Below are 19823 nucleotides of genomic sequence, written 5' to 3'. Positions count from 1 at the left end.
GGAATTTGTAAACTCAACTTGGAGAAACCAATCTAACTATAATAAAAATAAATAAATTTAGTAATGTATGTGACCGTATTTCACGTCTCTATTTTTAGACAATCTTGTACTAGATCTTTGTTAGATGAAAATAGTCTCTTTGAAAGGACACATTTTTGGAATATGTAATCACGGGCTGTGTCGGTGACTTGGTGTATTCAAAAATTATGCAACTTGTCCATTCCAATTCACACAATTTCAAACTTCCCCCATATGATAACAAAATCATAGGTAACAATGTTGAAAATTCATACTCCAATATTGACTTTTGGTAAATAAAGTGCCACATCATACTGATTAAAATTTGAAACATGCACCAATGATTAGTATAAAAGCAAGTAGTGACTCTTGTGTTTCATGCACCAAACACACTAACATGGCTTCCATAACCTTCCTACTGTTACTCCTTCTTGCTCTTATCATTCCTCAAGGGTTTGCCAACTATGAGAAACCTCCGGTTTACAAACCACCAGTTGAAAAACCACCCGTTTATAAGCCACCGGTAGAGAAGCCTCCTGTCTACAAGCCTCCGGTTGAGAAGCCTCCAGTTTACAAACCACCAGTAGAGAAACCTCCCGTTTACAAGCCACCGGTAGAGAAGCCTCCAGTCTACAAGCCTCCCGTTGAAAAGCCTCCAACCTACAAACCACCCGTAGAGAAGCCTCCAGTCTACAAGCCACCAGTTGAGAAACCTCCGACCTACAAACCACCGGTAGAGAAACCTCCAGTATACAAGCCACCAATTGAGAAACCTCCGGTTTATAAGCCACCGGTAGAGAAACCTCCAGTATACAAGCCACCAGTTGAGAAACCTCCGGTTTATAAGCCACCGGTTGGATATCAGCCACCAGTTTACACGCCTCCATTCTAGAAGCCACCAAACCAACCAAGTACCCTATGATGGTACTTGTGTCTAGAAAATGCTATTAAGGAAGTATGCTAAATAAGAAATATATAACGTTTACAAAGCATGGAATATATATTCTTGTAATCTTCATTTCAATCCTTTGTTTACAATGTTATTGCGAAAACAAGATTGTGAGTGTAAAACTGAGAAAGAAAATTGTGCTTTTGTTCTCCATATTATAAATAAAAGCATTATGATTTAAATGTTGTTTTAAGTTGTCAGTACTAATCAACATAAAGAAATAATCTAAATAATTTCTTGTCATACTAGTAAGGTGCATGAAAACTGTCTTCAGAGACAAATATATGTGAGAAGACAAATTTGAAAGAAAAAAAAAAGGGTATAGCTTAAGAATCTCGAGGACTAATTTGTTAGAAGTAATTCATATTCAAAAGCAATGTTCTAACGCAAAAGTAGAAATTTCTGAGGTTGCTATTCCATAAGCGATATTTAACTTCTAAGTTGTAGTTGATTTTAGGTTTTCAGAAGATCCACTGCTTAGCTAGTGTAGATTAACATTTTTGTCAACGTTGCATTTCTGTTTGTTTATATAAACCACAAGTGTAACAAGATTTCAGTGTGAACACAATCAATAGAGTTTCTCTTAAAAGTTAGTTAGATATATTCTCTCTCTCTCTCTCTCAATCTTTATCATCTTCATCTTTATCATTTTCATCTTCAACCTTGTGCACCAACAATTGGTATCTAGAGTTTCAATATGATTCACATGGAAACACGAGTGTACCGTGAGGCGTTGTTATTGATTTCGTTTATTGAATTCGCGTTTAATTCATAATCGAAATCGTAACAAAATCACATTTCTTGATTTTGCGGGATTAGGAAACACAATTGTTTGGTGAAATCTGTGTAAGTTTCAGTGCACACAATCGAAGATGAAGGGCAGAAACGGTAGCTAGATTACAAAGCTTCCAGTGTTTGATGGAAAGAATTAGAACTGGTGGTCGATTCAGATGCGTGTGTTGTTTGGCGTTCAAGACGTTCTTGATCTCGTCAACGACGATTATGTTCCGGATACGGCGGATGCGACAGAAACACAGAGAAACACACAAAGAAAAACAAAGAAGAAGGATCAAAAAACGTTGTTCTACATCCATCAATGTTTGAATGTAAACATGTTTGAGAAAATTGTTGATTCGACGAGGAGAAGGCTGCGTGGGCCACACTAGTACGGTGTTATTGCAGTTATGCATCAATTAAGAAGGTGGAGCTTCGGTCTCTACGTAAGTGTTAGTTGAGATTTTTGACTAGGGCAAGAATCTCAACAAAGGGTAAAGATAAAGGTACAGTGATGATGTGTATCTAAGAGGAGTCTTGGGTTGAAGAGTTTCGACAACATCGGGAGCGTCGAAGAAGCGGTTATTTTGGCGCGCATATGTTACATTCAAATATGAATAACTACCCGGTGGTTTCTTTCTGAAGGACACATGGATAGAGAACATAGGCAAGTAGGGGTGTTCATGGTTTGGATTTATTAATATTCAATCCATATCCACATAAGAACCAGTAAAAGGGTTTGGATGTAAAACCAAATTGTTAAAACCTGTTATAAACACTACGCCAAATAAGGGAAAAGAGGGCGCTTTTTTTGGCCTATAACAGCGCTTTAAAGCGCCCTCTAATCTGGCGCTGGCATAGGTAAAGACAGCGCTTTTTTTCCTGGTGAAAGCGCTCTCTAAAGTGGCTCTTTAAGCCCTTTAAGGGCCACTTTAGAGGGCGTTTTTTAAAGAAAGCGCCCTCTAAAGTGGAAACTTTTAAGGGTTTAGAGGGCGCTTTTATTGGAAAGCGTCCTCTAAAGTGGAAACTTTTAAGGGTTTAGAGGATGCTTTTACTGGAAAGCGCCCTCTAAAGTGGAAATTTAAAGGGTTTAGAGGGCGCTTATTTTGGAAAGCGCCCTCTAAAGTGGGTGGTTATTTAAATTTTTTTTTAAAAAGCGCTATATTTATTTATTTATTTTAGACAACCTGTATATTGAAGCAGTACACCTAAAACTGTATAATTTGAAGCCCTTTTTCACACATTGCATTCAACAAGCCTTATATACAACAATCCATACATATACAACAATCCACTGATATATAATCGTTTAACTTCTAAAGATTCTAAATATACAACCAATTCATAACTTAAAAAGAAATAAAACTAAGTAGCAAAAGCATCTCTGAGATGTATGTTTTTTTTGCTAGCCGCAGTCTTCTTAGTAACAACCTCTTTTTGTTCAATATCAATAGCATGAACCTAAAATATCATAAAATTAGTTAGGTGAAGTATAAGATCAAGAATTAACATTTTCTATGCATAAATATCATATAATTGTGTTTATACCTTTTTTTTTATGCAACTGACTCGATTTGCTGTAATAAAAGCCATTTTACCTGTAATAAAGAAAACAATTAAAATCATTTGACCTGTACCTTTTTCACTAAGTTCTCTTTCTTTTCTTGGTTGGAATATGTATAACATCAACATCAAATACATTTTTTTCAATATGCATAACATCAAGAAAATGTCTCACATACAAGGACTTCCAATACGGCAATTCAAAAAAAACCGACCTCTTCTTCCACCCACTTTTGACAAGTGTGTGGGCAAAAGACTTGCCAAACTGAGTATCCAAATCTTTCACCTTTTCAAAAATTTGATCACCCGTCAATATAGGTGGAGCTCTGCCTTGTTCTGTCTCTCCATTGAACGCCTTTCTCCATCCACGGTAGTGATGATTTGAATTTAAGAATCTCCGATGACCGAGAAAGACATTCTTCTGACCAAACTCCAAGCGCTTCCAATCTGTTTTATCTTCACAAATAGGACACGCACATTGACCTTTTATGCTATACCCTAATAGATTTCCGTATGCTGGAAAATCATTAATTGTGCCAAACAACATCGCCCTCAAGTTGAAACTTTCTTTCCTATATCTATCATAAACCTCCACACCGGTCTCCCACAAAATCTTTAAATCTTCGATTAAGGGCTTCAAGTACACGTCTATGTCATTCCCTGGTTGTTTAGGTCCAGAAATCAACATAGACAACATCATGTACTTACGCTTCATACATAGCCATGGAGGTAGGTTATAAATCATAATAATCACAGGCCATGTACTGTGTGAGATACTCTGGATACCGTGTGGGTTCATTCCATCAGTAGATAATGCCAAGCGAAGGTTTCTTGATTCTTCTCCAAATTCAGGATAATCATTATCAATTTTCAACCACTGTGGTGAATCTACCGGATGTCGATACTTTCCATCTATAATTCTTTCATCTGCATGCCAGGTCAAGTGTCTTGAATCGGTTTCACTACGAAACATGCGTCTAAATCTCGGAATAACAGAAAAATACCACAAGACTTTTGCTGGAGACAACTTGTTCTTATATCGCGAGACACCGCATTTAGGACACTCATTTAACGATGCATACTCATTTCGAAACAAAACGCAATCGTTTGGACATGCATGTATCTTATCATAGCTCATGCCAATAGAGCACAACATCTTTTTGGTCTCATATGTTCGATTGGGAAGAACATTATCCTCAGGAAGCATATCTTTCAAAAGGGCTAATAACTCTGTGAAACTTTTATCCGACCATCCATTGCCCGCCTTTAAGTTGTACAACTTTAATACCGCAGACAATCTTGTGAATTTAGTGCAACCATCATACAAAGGTTTCTCTGCATCACTTACCAACCTCTCAAACATTTCGGGACAATCCTTAAGATCTCCTTCAAGTGCTTCTGCAATCTCTTCAACTCGATCACAATCGTATGTATCTGCGCCACTATAGTTTGAGGCATAGGTCGTACTATCCCCCGGTTCAACATTCTCGTTACTTTTCTCACCATGCAAATTCCAACATGTATAACTTCGATCAATTCCATGCCTCATTAGATGCGATGTCAACTGAACTGCGTCAACCCGTTTCCCATAACAACAACCCAAGCAAGGACATATCATTCTACTGGGGTCTTCGGCGTGCGCAACGGCAAACTTACCGAATTCTGATACCCCATTCTCGTACTCTCTCGACAATCGATTGGAAGACATCCATGTATTATCCATTACTAATTAGAATAAACAAAAAACAATTTCAGAAGAGAAACCAAAAATGGGATGAGACAAAACAATTTCGCTTTATTGAGTTAGTCTTTGTGCAGGGCATTCATGTCTCCAACAACAACCCAAAACCAAAACAATTTTGGTTTATTGAGTTAGTTTCTCAACATTTTCAGATATCTCTGACTTCAATAGCATGAGAATGTATGAACCATGCATTAAGCATTAGTGGTATGCACTAATTTGTAGCATAGTTATATATCATCATATAGTTTTTACAAAAGATAAACATTGACTAGAAAATATATATGTAGAATTGTATAATGGTCTAACTGAAAGCTAACAGAAGAGAGTCGACTCTAATTTACTCTATCAAATAACATCCATACCTAAACTTCTTAAGTTACTAGCTACGCTATGTATGCTAGAATAAATACACTCATAAGCTGCATAGTGTACCTTTGATTGGTAGAAGGTGTTTTAGATATTGCTGCCTCCTTTTTCTACATCGAGAAACAAATGGAACAGTTGGTGAAATTTAACCCATAATGCCTAGTCTCCATTGCTAGCATTGCAACACAATAATTATTGTTGAGAATACTCAATAAATGTATGAACCAAGAAAAATGAAACCAAAAATGAACAATAGCGAACGTCAGAAGAGAAACCAAGTAATATGAAGATTAGAAAAATACCTATGGTGTCAAAATCGAACAGCTAACAACGAATTAATAGAAGGAGGAAACGTCGTAGATCTAACAGAGGTGGAAGGAGAACGCCTTAGAAGTAGCGAAAATCGTAGCAGTGAGAACCCTAACGTGAAAAAGAACGAAAATAACAGAGAGTGAAATAACAAAACGCGCAGTATGTTATAATTTTAATGTTTACTAAAGGGGACCTTAGAGGGCGCTTGTGGAAAAAAAGCACCCTCTAAAGGGGGCCTAAGAGGGCGCTTATGAAAGCGCTCTCTAAGACTTTCCAAAAGCGCTTTATGAATTGGAAATGCACATGGACTTATAGAGCGCTTTTTTAAAAGCGCCCTCTAAGGGTAACCTTAGAGGGCGCTTTCTAAAAAGCGCCCTGTATTGTTATCCCTCTATCTCCTCCTTATTTTTTCGCTTCACCTTAGAGGGCGCTTTATTACAAAAGCGTCCTCTAAAGTGCGCTGTCTATTCCAGTTGTTCGCTCCTTATTTTTTCGCTTCACTTTAGAGTGCGCTTTTGTAATAAAGCGTCCTCTAAGGTGCGCTGTCTATTCCAGTTTTTGGCGTAGTGAAAAAAATAAAGTAGTTTTAAAATCGGTTAAAATATCAAAATCCAGTTATCATTACTAAGAACTTCTGAACCTATTTACAAAGAATAATAGAAGAGGAAAAAAAACAAAAATTATCAAAGTAAACACAATGCCACTTGAAGAACATGTCATCGTCATCGTGGAAAGAAGTTCAATCATCATCGTTATATGTAAATGTTCAATCAACGTGGTCTTTGTTTGTTGTAGTGTGTGTAAATTTGATCTAGAACTACAATCTACCTCCACTAAGCGTAGAAATTTCTGCCACCGCCATGAATATAGGTTCTTTCAACGTGCCATCGTAAGCCTAAATCTAAAATTGCGGTCTAAAATTGTCGGTGTTTCCATATTCGAACCACTATGCCAAACTTGTTTTGCTACTTCCCATTGGGGTTGTTTCTAATTTCTCCTTCGGAGCAACATCCATCGGAGTTAGTCATCCTTTCCTTCGAGATATGGCTGAACATGGTTTGTAACTAATGTTTTAGTCCTGAGAATGATTAAAGGAGAGAGAAAAGAAACACAAAGTACTAATTTGGTTTGATATGAAATTCTCTTTCTTCTTTGCTCATTTCTTTTCTTTTCTGTTCAATTTAGTGGGTTTAATATGAAATTCTCATTTTCAATGACAAAATGTGGTTAGTGTCTGCAATGAATTGGATAACACTTTATAACCGGTTGTAAAAACTATGATATCCAAATCCATTTAAATGGGTCGGTTTAAACCATTTGAACACAAATCCGGTTTTTTAAATATGGTTTTGGATATGGAAATGAACTTAGTTATAAAATTGGTTAATATGCACACCCCTACATGCAAGTCTTCACGTGGTGAACACTGAAGATATGAAGGTTGGGAGCATTTACTTTCGTACTAGTATATATAAGAGCTCATTTGTAGAGCTCAGGGTGTACATTTTACTACAAAAATCTCACTTAAAACTTGAAGTATTAGCGTCCAGAGAAAAGAGTCATGGTTGAGGGAATGTATGCACAATGAAACACCATCTTTTATCTTCAATGCAAAGTCTTTAAAATTCATTTTACTTTGCCTTACCAATTTGCGTGTGGTTTCATTTAACTGCATTGTTTTTATACTTTCAATTCTTGTTACTTTCGTTACGTTCTTTACATTTTCAACATTGTCGAAGTTTGCGTCTTTTACACTCTCTAAATTACTATTTCGACTAAGTCAAAAGTAGGTTGTTTATCAAAGGAAAACTATACAGAAAGGTTTTTTGGCACTATGTCCTAGGATTCAATAGTTGATCCTACAAGTAAACTTTAACTAAGAGACTAACGCTTGCTTACCAATTTTCCATGTAAACAAATTGGCACGCCCAATATTCGATCATGAAGTGGAAAATCTTTTTCCAAAATGTCGCGCCCTCCTGTAGATAATGTCAACCCCTAGAATAATCCTCAAAATGTAGTACAATAACCAGCCGTATGAACGGTTGAAGAGTCTGTTGCCTCAACGCCTGTTAGGATAACGACTATGGTGGTGTCAGCGAAGGCAACCATGCTAATATTGTCACAGGGAGTAACTCCCCCAAAACGGCCTCAAAGTGGGACTCCACATACCTAATTTTGTATCCCCTTTCTCAAAATATGTTTGACAAATGAAGTTACCCAAGAGATGGAAAGCATAAAGTTTACCAAATTCACCGTAGATACCATTGGGTCAACAGTTGAACATGTCGTCCGGTGCCAAACTAAGGCGGACGACATTGCTAACAATGAGAATTTAAAGATAAAATATTTCCCTAACTCTCTAACTAAGAATGCTTTAATTTGGTTCACAACTTTTCCTCCACACTCTGTCCAATCATGGAGTCAGTTGGAGAGACTGTTCCATGAACAATTTTACATGGGACAGACGAAAGTCAGTTTGAAGAAGTTGGCCAGTGTTAGGCAAAAAGTCCCTGAGTCGATAAATGACAATTTGAATAGATTTATACTTCTCAAGGAAATGTGTTTCACCCAGGTGCTTGAACATGAGTTGGTCAAAATGGCCACTAGTGACATGGACTATTCAATTAGGAAAAAATTAGATACTCAATATCTTAGGGACATGTCACAATTAGGAGATAAGGTTTTCCAAGCCGAACGCTTGAAGGATGAAATAGATAGAACACATAAATACCATAAAAAGGAAAAAGTCGGTTATATAGAAGTAGATGAGTACATATTTGATGTAGGCAATGATTGTTCTGAAAAGGGCAACGCCTATGTGGCTGAACATAAGCCAGGACCCCCTTATGTGTATAAATTTGCTGAAACCATCGTATTGTACCCCAAATTTTGACCTTCTTTCTCCTAACCTAGATTTACGTCACTGACATGTCTAAAGTCCATGTAAGTCATTTGATCAATCCCAATGACCTAAAAAGTCAAAAGGGGGTCATTTTGACTTTTTAAGCCTATGATCTCATCATTGATTAACTACTATAGCTTATGACTTAGTTTAACATAATTATTTGTTTTTTACCTTAGTTATTAATCATGAATTTTTTTTAAGAGATGGTGATTAATTTCATATTGATTAAACATCATCAATTGGATTAAGTGCATTGTCCTTTGATTAATTTATAAAGTTGGTTAGATTAAATTAATTAAGCAATTAGATTAGGTTCAAGTTATGTTTAATTAGATTAGGGCTAGTGGTATTAAGATAATGTTTATTAATCATTTTATTAACTAATTAGTTTTTAGAATATTTGACTAAATTTTGTTATAAGTTTTAGTATTTATTTAAGTTCGTTTTCTTTGGGTTGGTCAAGGGGGTTGACCGAAGCCCAGGTCCAACTGGGTCAGTACGAGACCCAGGTCCACTTCAATTGGGTCAAGTGACCCAAGCACACCATCTCACAGGGTCACACCCATGACCTGGCCTAATCCCCCAATTCCCAATCCCCAATTTTGCCCCCAGAATACCCTTAATCATGCGCAAAGAGAAAACAAAATGGATCAGAGCATAATTTGGATATTTAATCGAAAACTTCCATTAATAGAATTCTGTTACATTACATAGTACCAAATACAGAGAATTCAGACCAAATATATTGCATATTCTAAGAATCCTAATTCTTAACTAAATCAAATTACAAATCAAATAAGAATTTCCTATAACAAATCAATCAAATTAAAATTAAAACATAACTCTAAGTCTATAAATACCTAAATCTAAAAACAGAGAGGGGACAAAAAAAGAGGGACATTTGGAACCCTAAGAACAACGCGCACTAGCCTTAAACCCCCCACTAAAGGTCCAAAGAATCTGATACTCAGGGTTTTCACACTGAAACCCTAAGTATATGAGTTAAGCCTCAGTGTCTTTACCTGCAAAAAGAAAGAGAAGAAGATTAGAGAGAGTCAGAAAAAGAACACAAGCAAAAATAAAGAAGACGAACAAAGAAAGAAGGGAGTGGAGGATGCAACTTAAGGTTGGACACTACAGGAAAGGTAGGCCCCAAACCCTTTATCAAAGAGTGCTTGCGTCTATATTTTTTTCTTTTAGGTTCACTAAGGACAGGGTTTTAATTCATGATGTTGTTTTGATGTTGCATTGGGTGTATTGTGGTATATTAATTGATGTAGATTTTGTTCTAATCTGCGTAGCCTAAGGGTATTTCTGGATTTAGGGTTAGGTTTATGTTAGGGTTCATAAGGGTTAGTGTTATGGTTTATAAGAACCCAGTTAGAGTTCATTCAGGTAAACTATTTGGGTTAGGGTTCTAAGGGTTTTGGGTTCGAAGCCTTTTTGGGTTGGTGTTCATCACCCAGATGAACACCGGTTGGATATGAAAAGATCCCAGTTGAACTTCAATCGGAGATCTGGGAAACCAAGGTAGTTCAAGGGTGATTTATGGGTTGGTGTTTGAAGGTTCCGGTTGAAGCTCAATCGAAAACCTGGGTTGGAAGGTGGTTTAGGTGGTGGTCGGGGTACTTGAGGGTGGTCGAAGAAGGGACGGGGTTGAGAGAGGAGAGAGGAATTTAGAGAGGGAACGAGTTAGAGAGAGGGGGAAATCGGAAATGAGAGTTTCCTGAAGGAAACTCTAATTTATACCCTTTCCCAACAGCGATTGATTGTCTACAAGTGGCCTCCTGAGGGTCATAGGATTGACATACTTTGACCATTCTGATGCGGGCATCCACGCTAAAGTCTCGTGTTGACTTCGCTCCACAACCATCCGTTTTGTCTACTTTGACTAGTAAACCACATCAACGACCACAATGACATCACCATCAGATCCTTTTGATCTGGATCATGTGATCCAGAGAGAGTTAACTATTGACTCTCTCTTTCTCTATGGACACTCCTTTAGTGTGTGGGCTATAGCGCAAACGGGTCTAAAACCCATTGATTCTTACACCCCCCATCTTACCAAGCTCATTACTACCTAGTAGGAAATGTACCCCCTTTAGCTAATTTATTTAATTTAATTAGATTAATTCATTTTTCTAATAATTTTTTTTATAATTTATAATTTATTTTTAGAATCTAATTGATAAATAATTAGTTTGATTAAAATAATTAATTTTCATAATCAAGAGTTAATTTAATTTAATTTTAAATTACAAAAATATGCTTTAATATTTAGGGTTTTTATTAGTATATCTTTACGATTAATTTTAGGGCTAACTTTTGGGATATTACCGAGGGAGTTAGGGTTTAATCGAGATCGTAATGATTTTTCCCTCTTATCTAATTATGCTTAAAATTTCAAATAAAAATCAATTATGTATATAGTTACATCATTTAATTTAATTCCTATATTAAGTTAATTATAATATTTTTGCCAACTAATCAATTAACATAAAACCAATGCCACACATTCAAAATTTAAGTCATTTTCCCTTGTGCATCGAGCCATTTTCAAAATCAATCATTTCTCCGTCCCCGATTCATTGAGAAATTTCACAATCTAAAAAACACAAAACAAACAAATATTTTTGAGAAGAACGACGATGTTCTGATCTTTCACCTAATGTGGAGGTATGTAGGCATAGAGTATTAACACTCTAGCGAGTACGATAATCAAAAACCTTTTCTGTGTTTAATTCCATTAATCAACTTATTTCCTCAAAATAATAGCATTCTATTAATATATAAATAGATGAGGAATATAGGAAAACATCCTCTTAGAAACACACACTAATCTTAGGATTTAGAGGAGGATCCCATTGAATACAATGGAAGTGAGGGGTTTTTAATACCTCCCCCTTGCTTAACCGGCTCCCAGACCTTAGTCTCTCACCCTTATCTATTACGTTTTATCATTATTTCTCTGGTCCTTAGGAACAAATAAAGGATGATGGCGACTCTGTGATTTTTCCATCCGCGACTAATCGAATGGAAAAAACCATATCAAGATCAACAAAAATGAGAAGTTCGCCACTAGAACTTATACGTTTGAAATTACAAAATGCGACGAAATATTCTACTTGTTGGTTACAAATGGACATATTATAGTGCTTCCTGGCCTAAAAACTCCTCCTTTAGAACAAAGGAAGAAGAGAGGTTTTTGTAAGTACCATAATTTTCTAGGTCATAAAACTTCTCAATGTGTGCTTTTCAGGGATTTGGTTCAAAAAGCTCTAAAAGATGGAAGGTTACAATTTGGCGAAAAACCAAAGTCATAAATGTATGTGGACTCGGATCCCATGCAGATAGAAGATGCTCACTATGTTAAGCCTATGGAAATTCTGATGGTTGAAGATGTTACTATGTTAAGCCTATGGAAATTCTGATGGTTGAAGATGTTGAGGGCTCCAAGATGGAAGTGACAAGGGTGAACAAATTTCTACTATCACTGATTCTGACACACAAGCAGTGTACCCCCAGTTTGAAGAGGGGTTGATCGATTTCCTTGAGCACTGCAAGATTAATGATTCTAAGACGATGCTTTGCTCATGTTGTTGTGTCGTGTTTGACGAAGAGGCGACAAAGACGCTAGAGGGCACAAGGAGATTTGACCTGAGAAGAGGATGAGGTGGAAGTCAAGCTGCTAGATTTTCCCCAAACAATTGGGATAGACCTCGTAGAAACAAATAATATAAGAGGAAATTTCAACAGCCTTGACAGAGGACTTTCTGACCATCAGCAAGCGCACCTAAGGAGAAATGGGTGAAACCCTTAAATAAGAAAGGGGAAAATTACCTCAAATGGAAGGAGGTTGGTCTCAAGGTGGGGATACCAAATCATAACAAGCAGAAACTGTCGAAGGGGAAATTTCATGTCCCTCTAAATGACATTGGCAACAATCTCATGATCCGCATCCAATGGAGGCGTCATCAACGAAAAAAAGGCTGAAAGGGAAGCCTTCGTAAAAAAGTGGGATACCCTAGAGGCAAAGTGTAATATAGCTGCATCGAAGGCTCAAAGGAAGCCTTACTCGAAGAAATTCAATAAGGAAGACAAGCTGACAGCCACTCAAAGGCCACCTTTGAAGGAAGCCTGCATGGGTAAAGGGGCATCAAGGGTGAGGGTGAAGACGCATGAATACTCTCCACGGCCTACAGACAAAACTCCAGAATACACTCCCCAGGATGAGGAGGAGGAACCCCATTATACTCCTCATCTAGAGGATAAAAAGCCAGAGAACACACCCCAATAAGGTGATGAAATGGTTGAAGACAACCTTTATGAAGGGTCTGAGGATAACTTACAAGTTAACTATGGCATAGTCTCAGTGCTTCCAGCTGAATACGATTGGGTGTGTCAGGTATTCGAGGCTGAAGCGAACTTCGTACAGGACCAAGTTGATAACTAGAAGCCTCTTTATTACTACATCATGAATATTGGTGTGGTCGAAGAACAACAAGATTTGTTTGAAAGGCTTGATCCAGGAATGATGTATCACCTGAAGCCGCTATTTATTAGGGAGAAGGTAGAAGGTATTCTTGTCAATGAAGTGTTCGTAGATGGAGGCCTGATAGTTAATTTAATGCCGCATTTAATATTCAATAAATGGGGAAGACCGATTAAGATCTTAGGCCCCATAATATGGTGTTGTCCAATTATAAGGGCAAGACCGTCAATATACTAAGTATAATCTAGATAGACCTGTCAGTTGGCTCAACATCTAGGTCAACATTATTCATGGTAATCAAGTCCAATGTTATTTATAACTTATTGCTTAGACGCGAGTGGATACACAAAATCAATATGGTGCCTTCGACATTGCACCAAAGAGTTGTGATTTGGAGGGAAGATGGTATCTTCGAGAACATAGAAGCCGTCCAGAGTTATTACAAAGCTGAAGTAGGCAAGGTCGGAAGAAAAGACTTTGATAGGAACTTGGCGAAGATACCCCCCATGCTATGTTGTAGAGGAGTTATATACTTCCGAGAGAGACTCCACCTACTCACTAAGCCTACACCTGAACTATGGGTTTATTTGGGACAAGAAGCAGATATGGAATGTTCCTATCGAAAAAGGGAGTCTACCCCTTACGAGGTGGATATTGGTTGATGAGAATGACTGATGAGTCAAGATCATTGGCTTGAATTTCGGCTTATATGTCCAAAAATAGAATAAACTTGACCTTAGAGGATGATGCTGATCAAAATTTGGATTTCTAAGCCAATGTCGAAAGCTTTGAGGAACTTGGAGGTGGCCTTATGGGCCAGACAACAGCTTCAGAAAGCAGGAGGCTCGATTGCATTAATGACAATGAGCCTTTGGTGTTTGAAAAAAACCCACTAGAAACTGACAAGAAAATGTAGGCTCAAAACCCTCTTAAAGTGGTAGAATTGAGCGAGGGAGCAGCGAAGCGGCCAACGTACACCAGTGCTAGGATTAAACTAGTAATGAAAAATAAAGTAGTCGAGCTGCTTAAAGAATATAAATATTGTTTCGTATGGGACTACAACGAAATGCCAAGACTAATTCGAGACATGGTGGAATTAAAGCTGCCAATTTGACCTGGCAAGTAACTGGTGAAGCAGTTGCCAAAAAGGTTTGCACCAGAGATAATGTTAAAGATCAAGGAAGAAATCGAAAGGATGCTCAAAAATAAGTACGTAAGAATGACCAGGTACGTCGAATGGTTAGCTAATATTATTCCAATTATAAACAAAAATGGTACTCTTAGAGTTTGCATAGACTTTAGGGATCTAAATAATGTTACGCCTAAAAACTAATACCCTATACATATGGAAAAAATGCTAGTTGATCCAGCCGCATGTCATGAGTATTTAATTATGTTAGAAGGGTACTCTGATTATAATAAAATCTTTATAGCTGAGGAGGACGTTCCTAAGACGGCGTTTTGATGCCCACATGAGTTAGGCACTTATGAATGGGTAGTGATACCCTTTGGTCTAAAAAATGTTGGGGTGACTTATCAATGAGTTATGAACTATATGTTTCATGAATTCATCGAGACTTTTATGCAAGTCTATATCGATGACATAGTCATAAAATCCCCATCAAGAAATGGCGATTTGGACCATTTTCGACATTCTTTTCAAAGGATGATAAATGAATCCATTAAAATATGCTTTCTATGTTGGTGCAAGAGACTTCTTGGGACTCGTGGTGCACAAGAAAGGCATAGAGATCAATCCGAATAAGACAAAAGCCTTTGTCGATCTCAAGCCTTCTTCGACAAAGAAGCAACTCCAGTTTTTTTTGGGGAAAATAAATTTCCTGAGAATGTTCATCTCAAACCTAAGTGTTAAAATTTAGTTGCTCTCGCCACTGCTTCGACTCAAGAAAGACAACAATTTCATTTGCGGGAGGGAGCAACAAGAAGATTTTGACAACATCAAGCAATATCTGATGAAGCCTCCAGTATTATTACCTCCAAGTAGAACTAGTAGCATAAATTGTACATAACTGTGTCAGATTCGAACATAGGTAGTATGTTAGCTCATGAGGATGATAATGGTGTCGAAAGAGCCATATATCACCTTAGTCGAATCTTAATAGATGTAGAAACTAGGTATAACTCGATTGAAAAATTATGTTTATGCCTATACTTCTCATGTACTAAGTTGAAGCATTATATAAAACCGGTGGAAGTTTATGTTTACTCTCATTTTGACGTTATTAAACATATGTTATCAAAGCCCATATTGCATAGTCAAATAGGGAAGTTGGCCTTGGCACTTACCGAATATTCACTGACTTATTGTCCTTTGAAAGCAATAAAAGGACAAATTGTCGCAAACTTTATTGTTGATTATTCAGTGGTTGAGACAATGGAGGCATACGTAGAAACTAGGCCTTGGAGGTTATACTTCGATGATTCCAGGCATAAAGATGGAGCTAGAGTAGGAATCTTTATCTTTTTTCCAGATAAACATATCGACCAAGTTTAGGTATAAGATCAAGAAGTCATGTTCCAACAATGAGGTCGAGTATGAAGCCTTGATAACATGCCTTCAGATTTTATTGGACTTGGGGGAAAATCACATCGAAATAAAGGGAGATTCGGAGCTTGGGGGAAAATTACATTGAAATAAAGGGAGATTCGGAGTTGGTGGTTAGACAATTGAAGAAAGAGTATAAATACATCAAAGAGAACTTGATGTTATACTTTGTCAGAGCTAACTTTTTTCTAAAACGTTTTGATCACATTTTGATTGACCATATTCCTTGACTGGAGAATCAGAAGGTCAATGACTTGGCTCAAATAGCCCGAGGATATAAAATCTCTAAAGAGAGGTTGGAAGATTTAGTCGAGATAAAGGAAAAATTTGTCTTGGAAGAGAACCCTCAAGAGACACCGTCAATGTCAAAACTTGGAGGGGGGGGGGGGGAGAATATGAGGATCCACCAAACTTAGAAAATTCTGAGTTTGATAAGTTTTCAAAGTATCAAGTTTTGGACATTGACTTAATGTCAGATAATGATTGGAGAAAACCTATAGTCGAAATTTAGGAAACCCGACACGAGTAACTGATCGAAAAATCAAATACAGAGCCCTAAGTTATATAGTCGTGGGAAATGAGTTGTTGAAGAAAACTCCTGAAGGGCTTCTGCCTTGGTGAAACAAGGTGTATTTGGAGACCTCTGAGGTGCATAGAGGATCATATGGATCCCACCAGGATGGTCACAAGATGAAATGGTTGTTGTTTCAACTAGGGTTCTATTGGCCAACTATGTTGGAAGATTGCATAGATTTTGCCAAATGTTTCCGAGAGTTCCAAAAACACTAAGGTATTCAACATGTGTTGGCGAGCTACATTTAATAGTTAATCCATGGCCTTTCAGAGGTTGGACTTTAGACATAATTCGCGAGATCAAGCCATCTTTGTCAAAAGGGCATAAGTATATTTTAATGGGAATAAATTATTTCACTAAGTGGATATAAGCCATACCCCTGCCTAATTTCGACCATGAGGAGGTAATAAGTTTCATTCAGAATACATTATATATAGATTTAGAATACTTGAAACTATTACCACAGACCAAGGCTCGGTTTTCACATGGCGCAAAATGGTGAGTTTGCCTCAGAAACGGGTTTCAAGTTGTTGAACTCAACACCGTATTATGCCAACACCAATAGTCAGGCCGAAGCTGCAAACAAGATTTTAATTGGTTTGATAAAAAAGAATGTGGGTCAAAAGCCAAAGAATTGGTATAAAAACTTAAACCAAGTCCTATGGGCATGTCACAATTCTCCCAAAGAATCGAATAAATCTACACCATTCTGACTTGTTTATGGACACGATGCAGTCCTGCCTTTGAAAGTTTTTCTACAATCTGTTAGGATCAAAAGGCAAGCTGAGGTCCCCACTGAATGTTCTTTGGGCACGATGTTCGACAAAGTGGTTGAGTTAGACGAAGAAAAATTATCCACTCTAGATGTCTTGATGAGACAAAAAGAGAGAGTTGCTAAAGCTTATAATAAAAATATTAAGTCCAAAACATTCAAATTGGGAGAATTAATGTGGAAAGTCATATTGCCCATGGATTAGAAAGATAGAGTTTTAGGCAAATGGTCCCCAAATTGGGAAGGGTCGTTTAAAATTCTGCAAGCGTATTCAAATAGTGCATATGAAGTCAAAAAATTGATAAAACCCGAGAAAGAACGACAATGATTATGGTCGTCGCAGCCAAATCAGGGTTCGGGAGTCGGTTACGCAAGGGGAAGGTATTAACACCCCTCACGTCCGTTGTACTCAACGGGAACCATTAGGTTAATTGTGCGTGTTAGTGTTAGCTTGAAATGTTAGGCTTCTCAAGTTATTATGAGGGAAAGAATAATAAGATCAAAAGAAAAGAGAAGATATTTTTGGATTTTTTTTGCAATGAAGGGGACTAAACCTAAGTTTTTTATTAATGGGCCTGACAAGATTTCGCAATCCTGCTCCTACGTATCTCAATAGAGAACTCAAGACTTACGTAGTTCTGGATAGAAAATGTTTGTTTGTAAGTCAAAATTTTAGCAAAATCTATCTTGTGTTAATCAACGAGAAACATTGTTTTACCCAAAACAGATGAGGAGCGGACGTATACCACACATCAAATGGATTTACAAATCAACATTCGGAAAAATGTCACTTATCTCAACTAAACAATTATGGACGAAGCATTGATTTTCACCATCTTAAGACAAGTTTTCTTTCGTTTATGGAAAGTTTTTAAAGATTGCACGGCGGCGAAGAAAAGAGTTTGATTGGTTGAAAGTGTTTTTGGGTTTGAAAGACGAGTATTTATGACTTGTAAGCTCTTACAACTTTGGTATAATACTCGGGACTACATCTGAACCTTTCACCCAAGTAATATTTTTCTTCCAATTTCAATTATGAAAACGGTTTGAATATTTACAAGTGTTTTAGAGGAGAAGACGAATACATAGGATTTACAAACTCTTACAACTTAGGCCAAATATTCGGGATTACGACTGGATATTCCATCCAGGGTAATCTTTTTCTTCAGATTTTATTGAGAAAAAGATTTGAATATTGGAGTGTTTTGAAGAGAAGACAAATACACAGGGCTTACAAGCTCTTACAACTTGGGCCTAGTATTCGGGATTACGACTGGATATTCCATCCGGGGTGATCCTTTTCTTTAGATTTTATTCAGAAAAATATTTGAAATAAAAGGCTAATGTAAAGGTTCGAGATTGAAATGACCGAAGTATAGGATTTTGAAATCAAAAGAAGTTGAATGCATGTCTCCACAAAGGCTTGATATAAAGGAAACCAAAATAACTTTATTATAAATAAATAAATATGAATAAAAAATATAAGTTTCTTTTTGACGCATAAAAAAACAAAAATAGAATAAAAACAACGATGTTTTGAATTAAATGGAGATACAACAATGATTAATCTAAATTAAATAGTTACAAAAGAAAAATAAAGAAAGACAAATCTAAGAAAATAAAATTATATGAAAAAAAAGTGCCCAAAGCCAAGAATCGAACTATGGGCCTAGTGGAAGATATGAGAAGTCTCAACCACCAGGCCAGGAGCGGTTGGTTGGAAAACCATTTCACCCAGCGATATAAAACATGATTTAAATGAAATTTTTTAAAATAAAAAAGAAATGGGTCGCGGATAAAAGACCCACATGGGAATCTTTCTTGGACTTCGGACGCGGGTCAGGAGCTCCGGGTCGGAACTCAACTGACCCGGCCGACCAAGATAACAAAAAAAAAGTCACTTTGGATGAACCCTAGCCACGTGACCACTCTTCTTTCTTCTGTCAAAGGAGACGAAGACCAAATACATGGCCGAAACAGTTCTTATAACTTCGTTCGATGAAGAACATCCTTCTGTCGTGACCGTTCAAGCAAGATGGTCCTACCCTCACCATCCGTCGTCGCGGCCGAACAACTTGAACCTCTCCATCCGACGAAGAACCTATGTCCGCCGTGACCGTTCAAGCAAGACGGTCCTACCCTCACCATCCGTCGAAACGACCAGCCAAAGCCTCCAGACGGCCAACCCTAGCTCAACGGATCTCGTTCCTCATGGTTTCAAATCTCTCGGTGATGAAGTAACAGTCAAACAAGAAAAACGGGCAACAAAAACGTATAGAAACCAAAGCATATGTATTGAGCAAGATAAGCAATGCAGAGTTCAAAATATGAGTAAGAAGAAAAAAAATTATGAAACAAGACTGGCTAGGAAGGGTACCGATTTCAGGTACGTGCCTCTGTTTTTTTTGCTTTTGTGATGATAAACGATTTTCGGTTAGATATGTGGTTTTTTGCCTGAGAAATATTTTGAAGCTATTTAGTTACTGGTCTCTTTTTTTTAATTCCCCCTACTCTTCTAATATTGTTATTGTTATATATCAAAACATTAGGGTTTAATCTTAAACATGATGTTGTGCTTTTGTTTCAAATCGGAATAAGGTTATTCATCTTTCTAAGAGTATCAAAATTTCTCGTGCAAACTTGTGTAATTTTCCTGCTACATCTCAAAGTGTCATACTCAGTTCTACACCTTATTGTCTTGCCTCTTGGATTGATACTTTATTTCCAAAAATTGTTAATGTCTACTGCTGTACTTTTCTGTTTGGACAGGTTAAAGGAAAAA

General features: G+C 37.2%; 1 protein-coding gene across 1 annotated transcript in view; it reads left to right on the top strand.

Moving 5' to 3' along the window:
- Positions 1–390: 390 nt before the first annotated feature.
- Positions 391–19823, top strand: part of LOC127108107 (repetitive proline-rich cell wall protein 2) — a 29936-nt gene continuing 10503 nt past the window's right edge. Inside the window, exon 1 of the mRNA XM_051045520.1 lies at positions 391–611. Within this exon, the coding sequence (XP_050901477.1) occupies positions 416–611 (196 nt within the window). The 5' untranslated portion in view covers positions 391–415. The remainder of the gene's footprint in view (positions 612–19823) is intronic.

This window comes from Lathyrus oleraceus, chromosome 7, assembly GCF_024323335.1.
Source record: "Lathyrus oleraceus cultivar Zhongwan6 chromosome 7, CAAS_Psat_ZW6_1.0, whole genome shotgun sequence".
Classification (NCBI taxonomy): Eukaryota; Viridiplantae; Streptophyta; class Magnoliopsida; order Fabales; family Fabaceae; genus Lathyrus; species Lathyrus oleraceus.
Note: the sequence above shows the minus strand (reverse complement) of the source record. Positions and strands in the feature narration are given on the sequence as shown.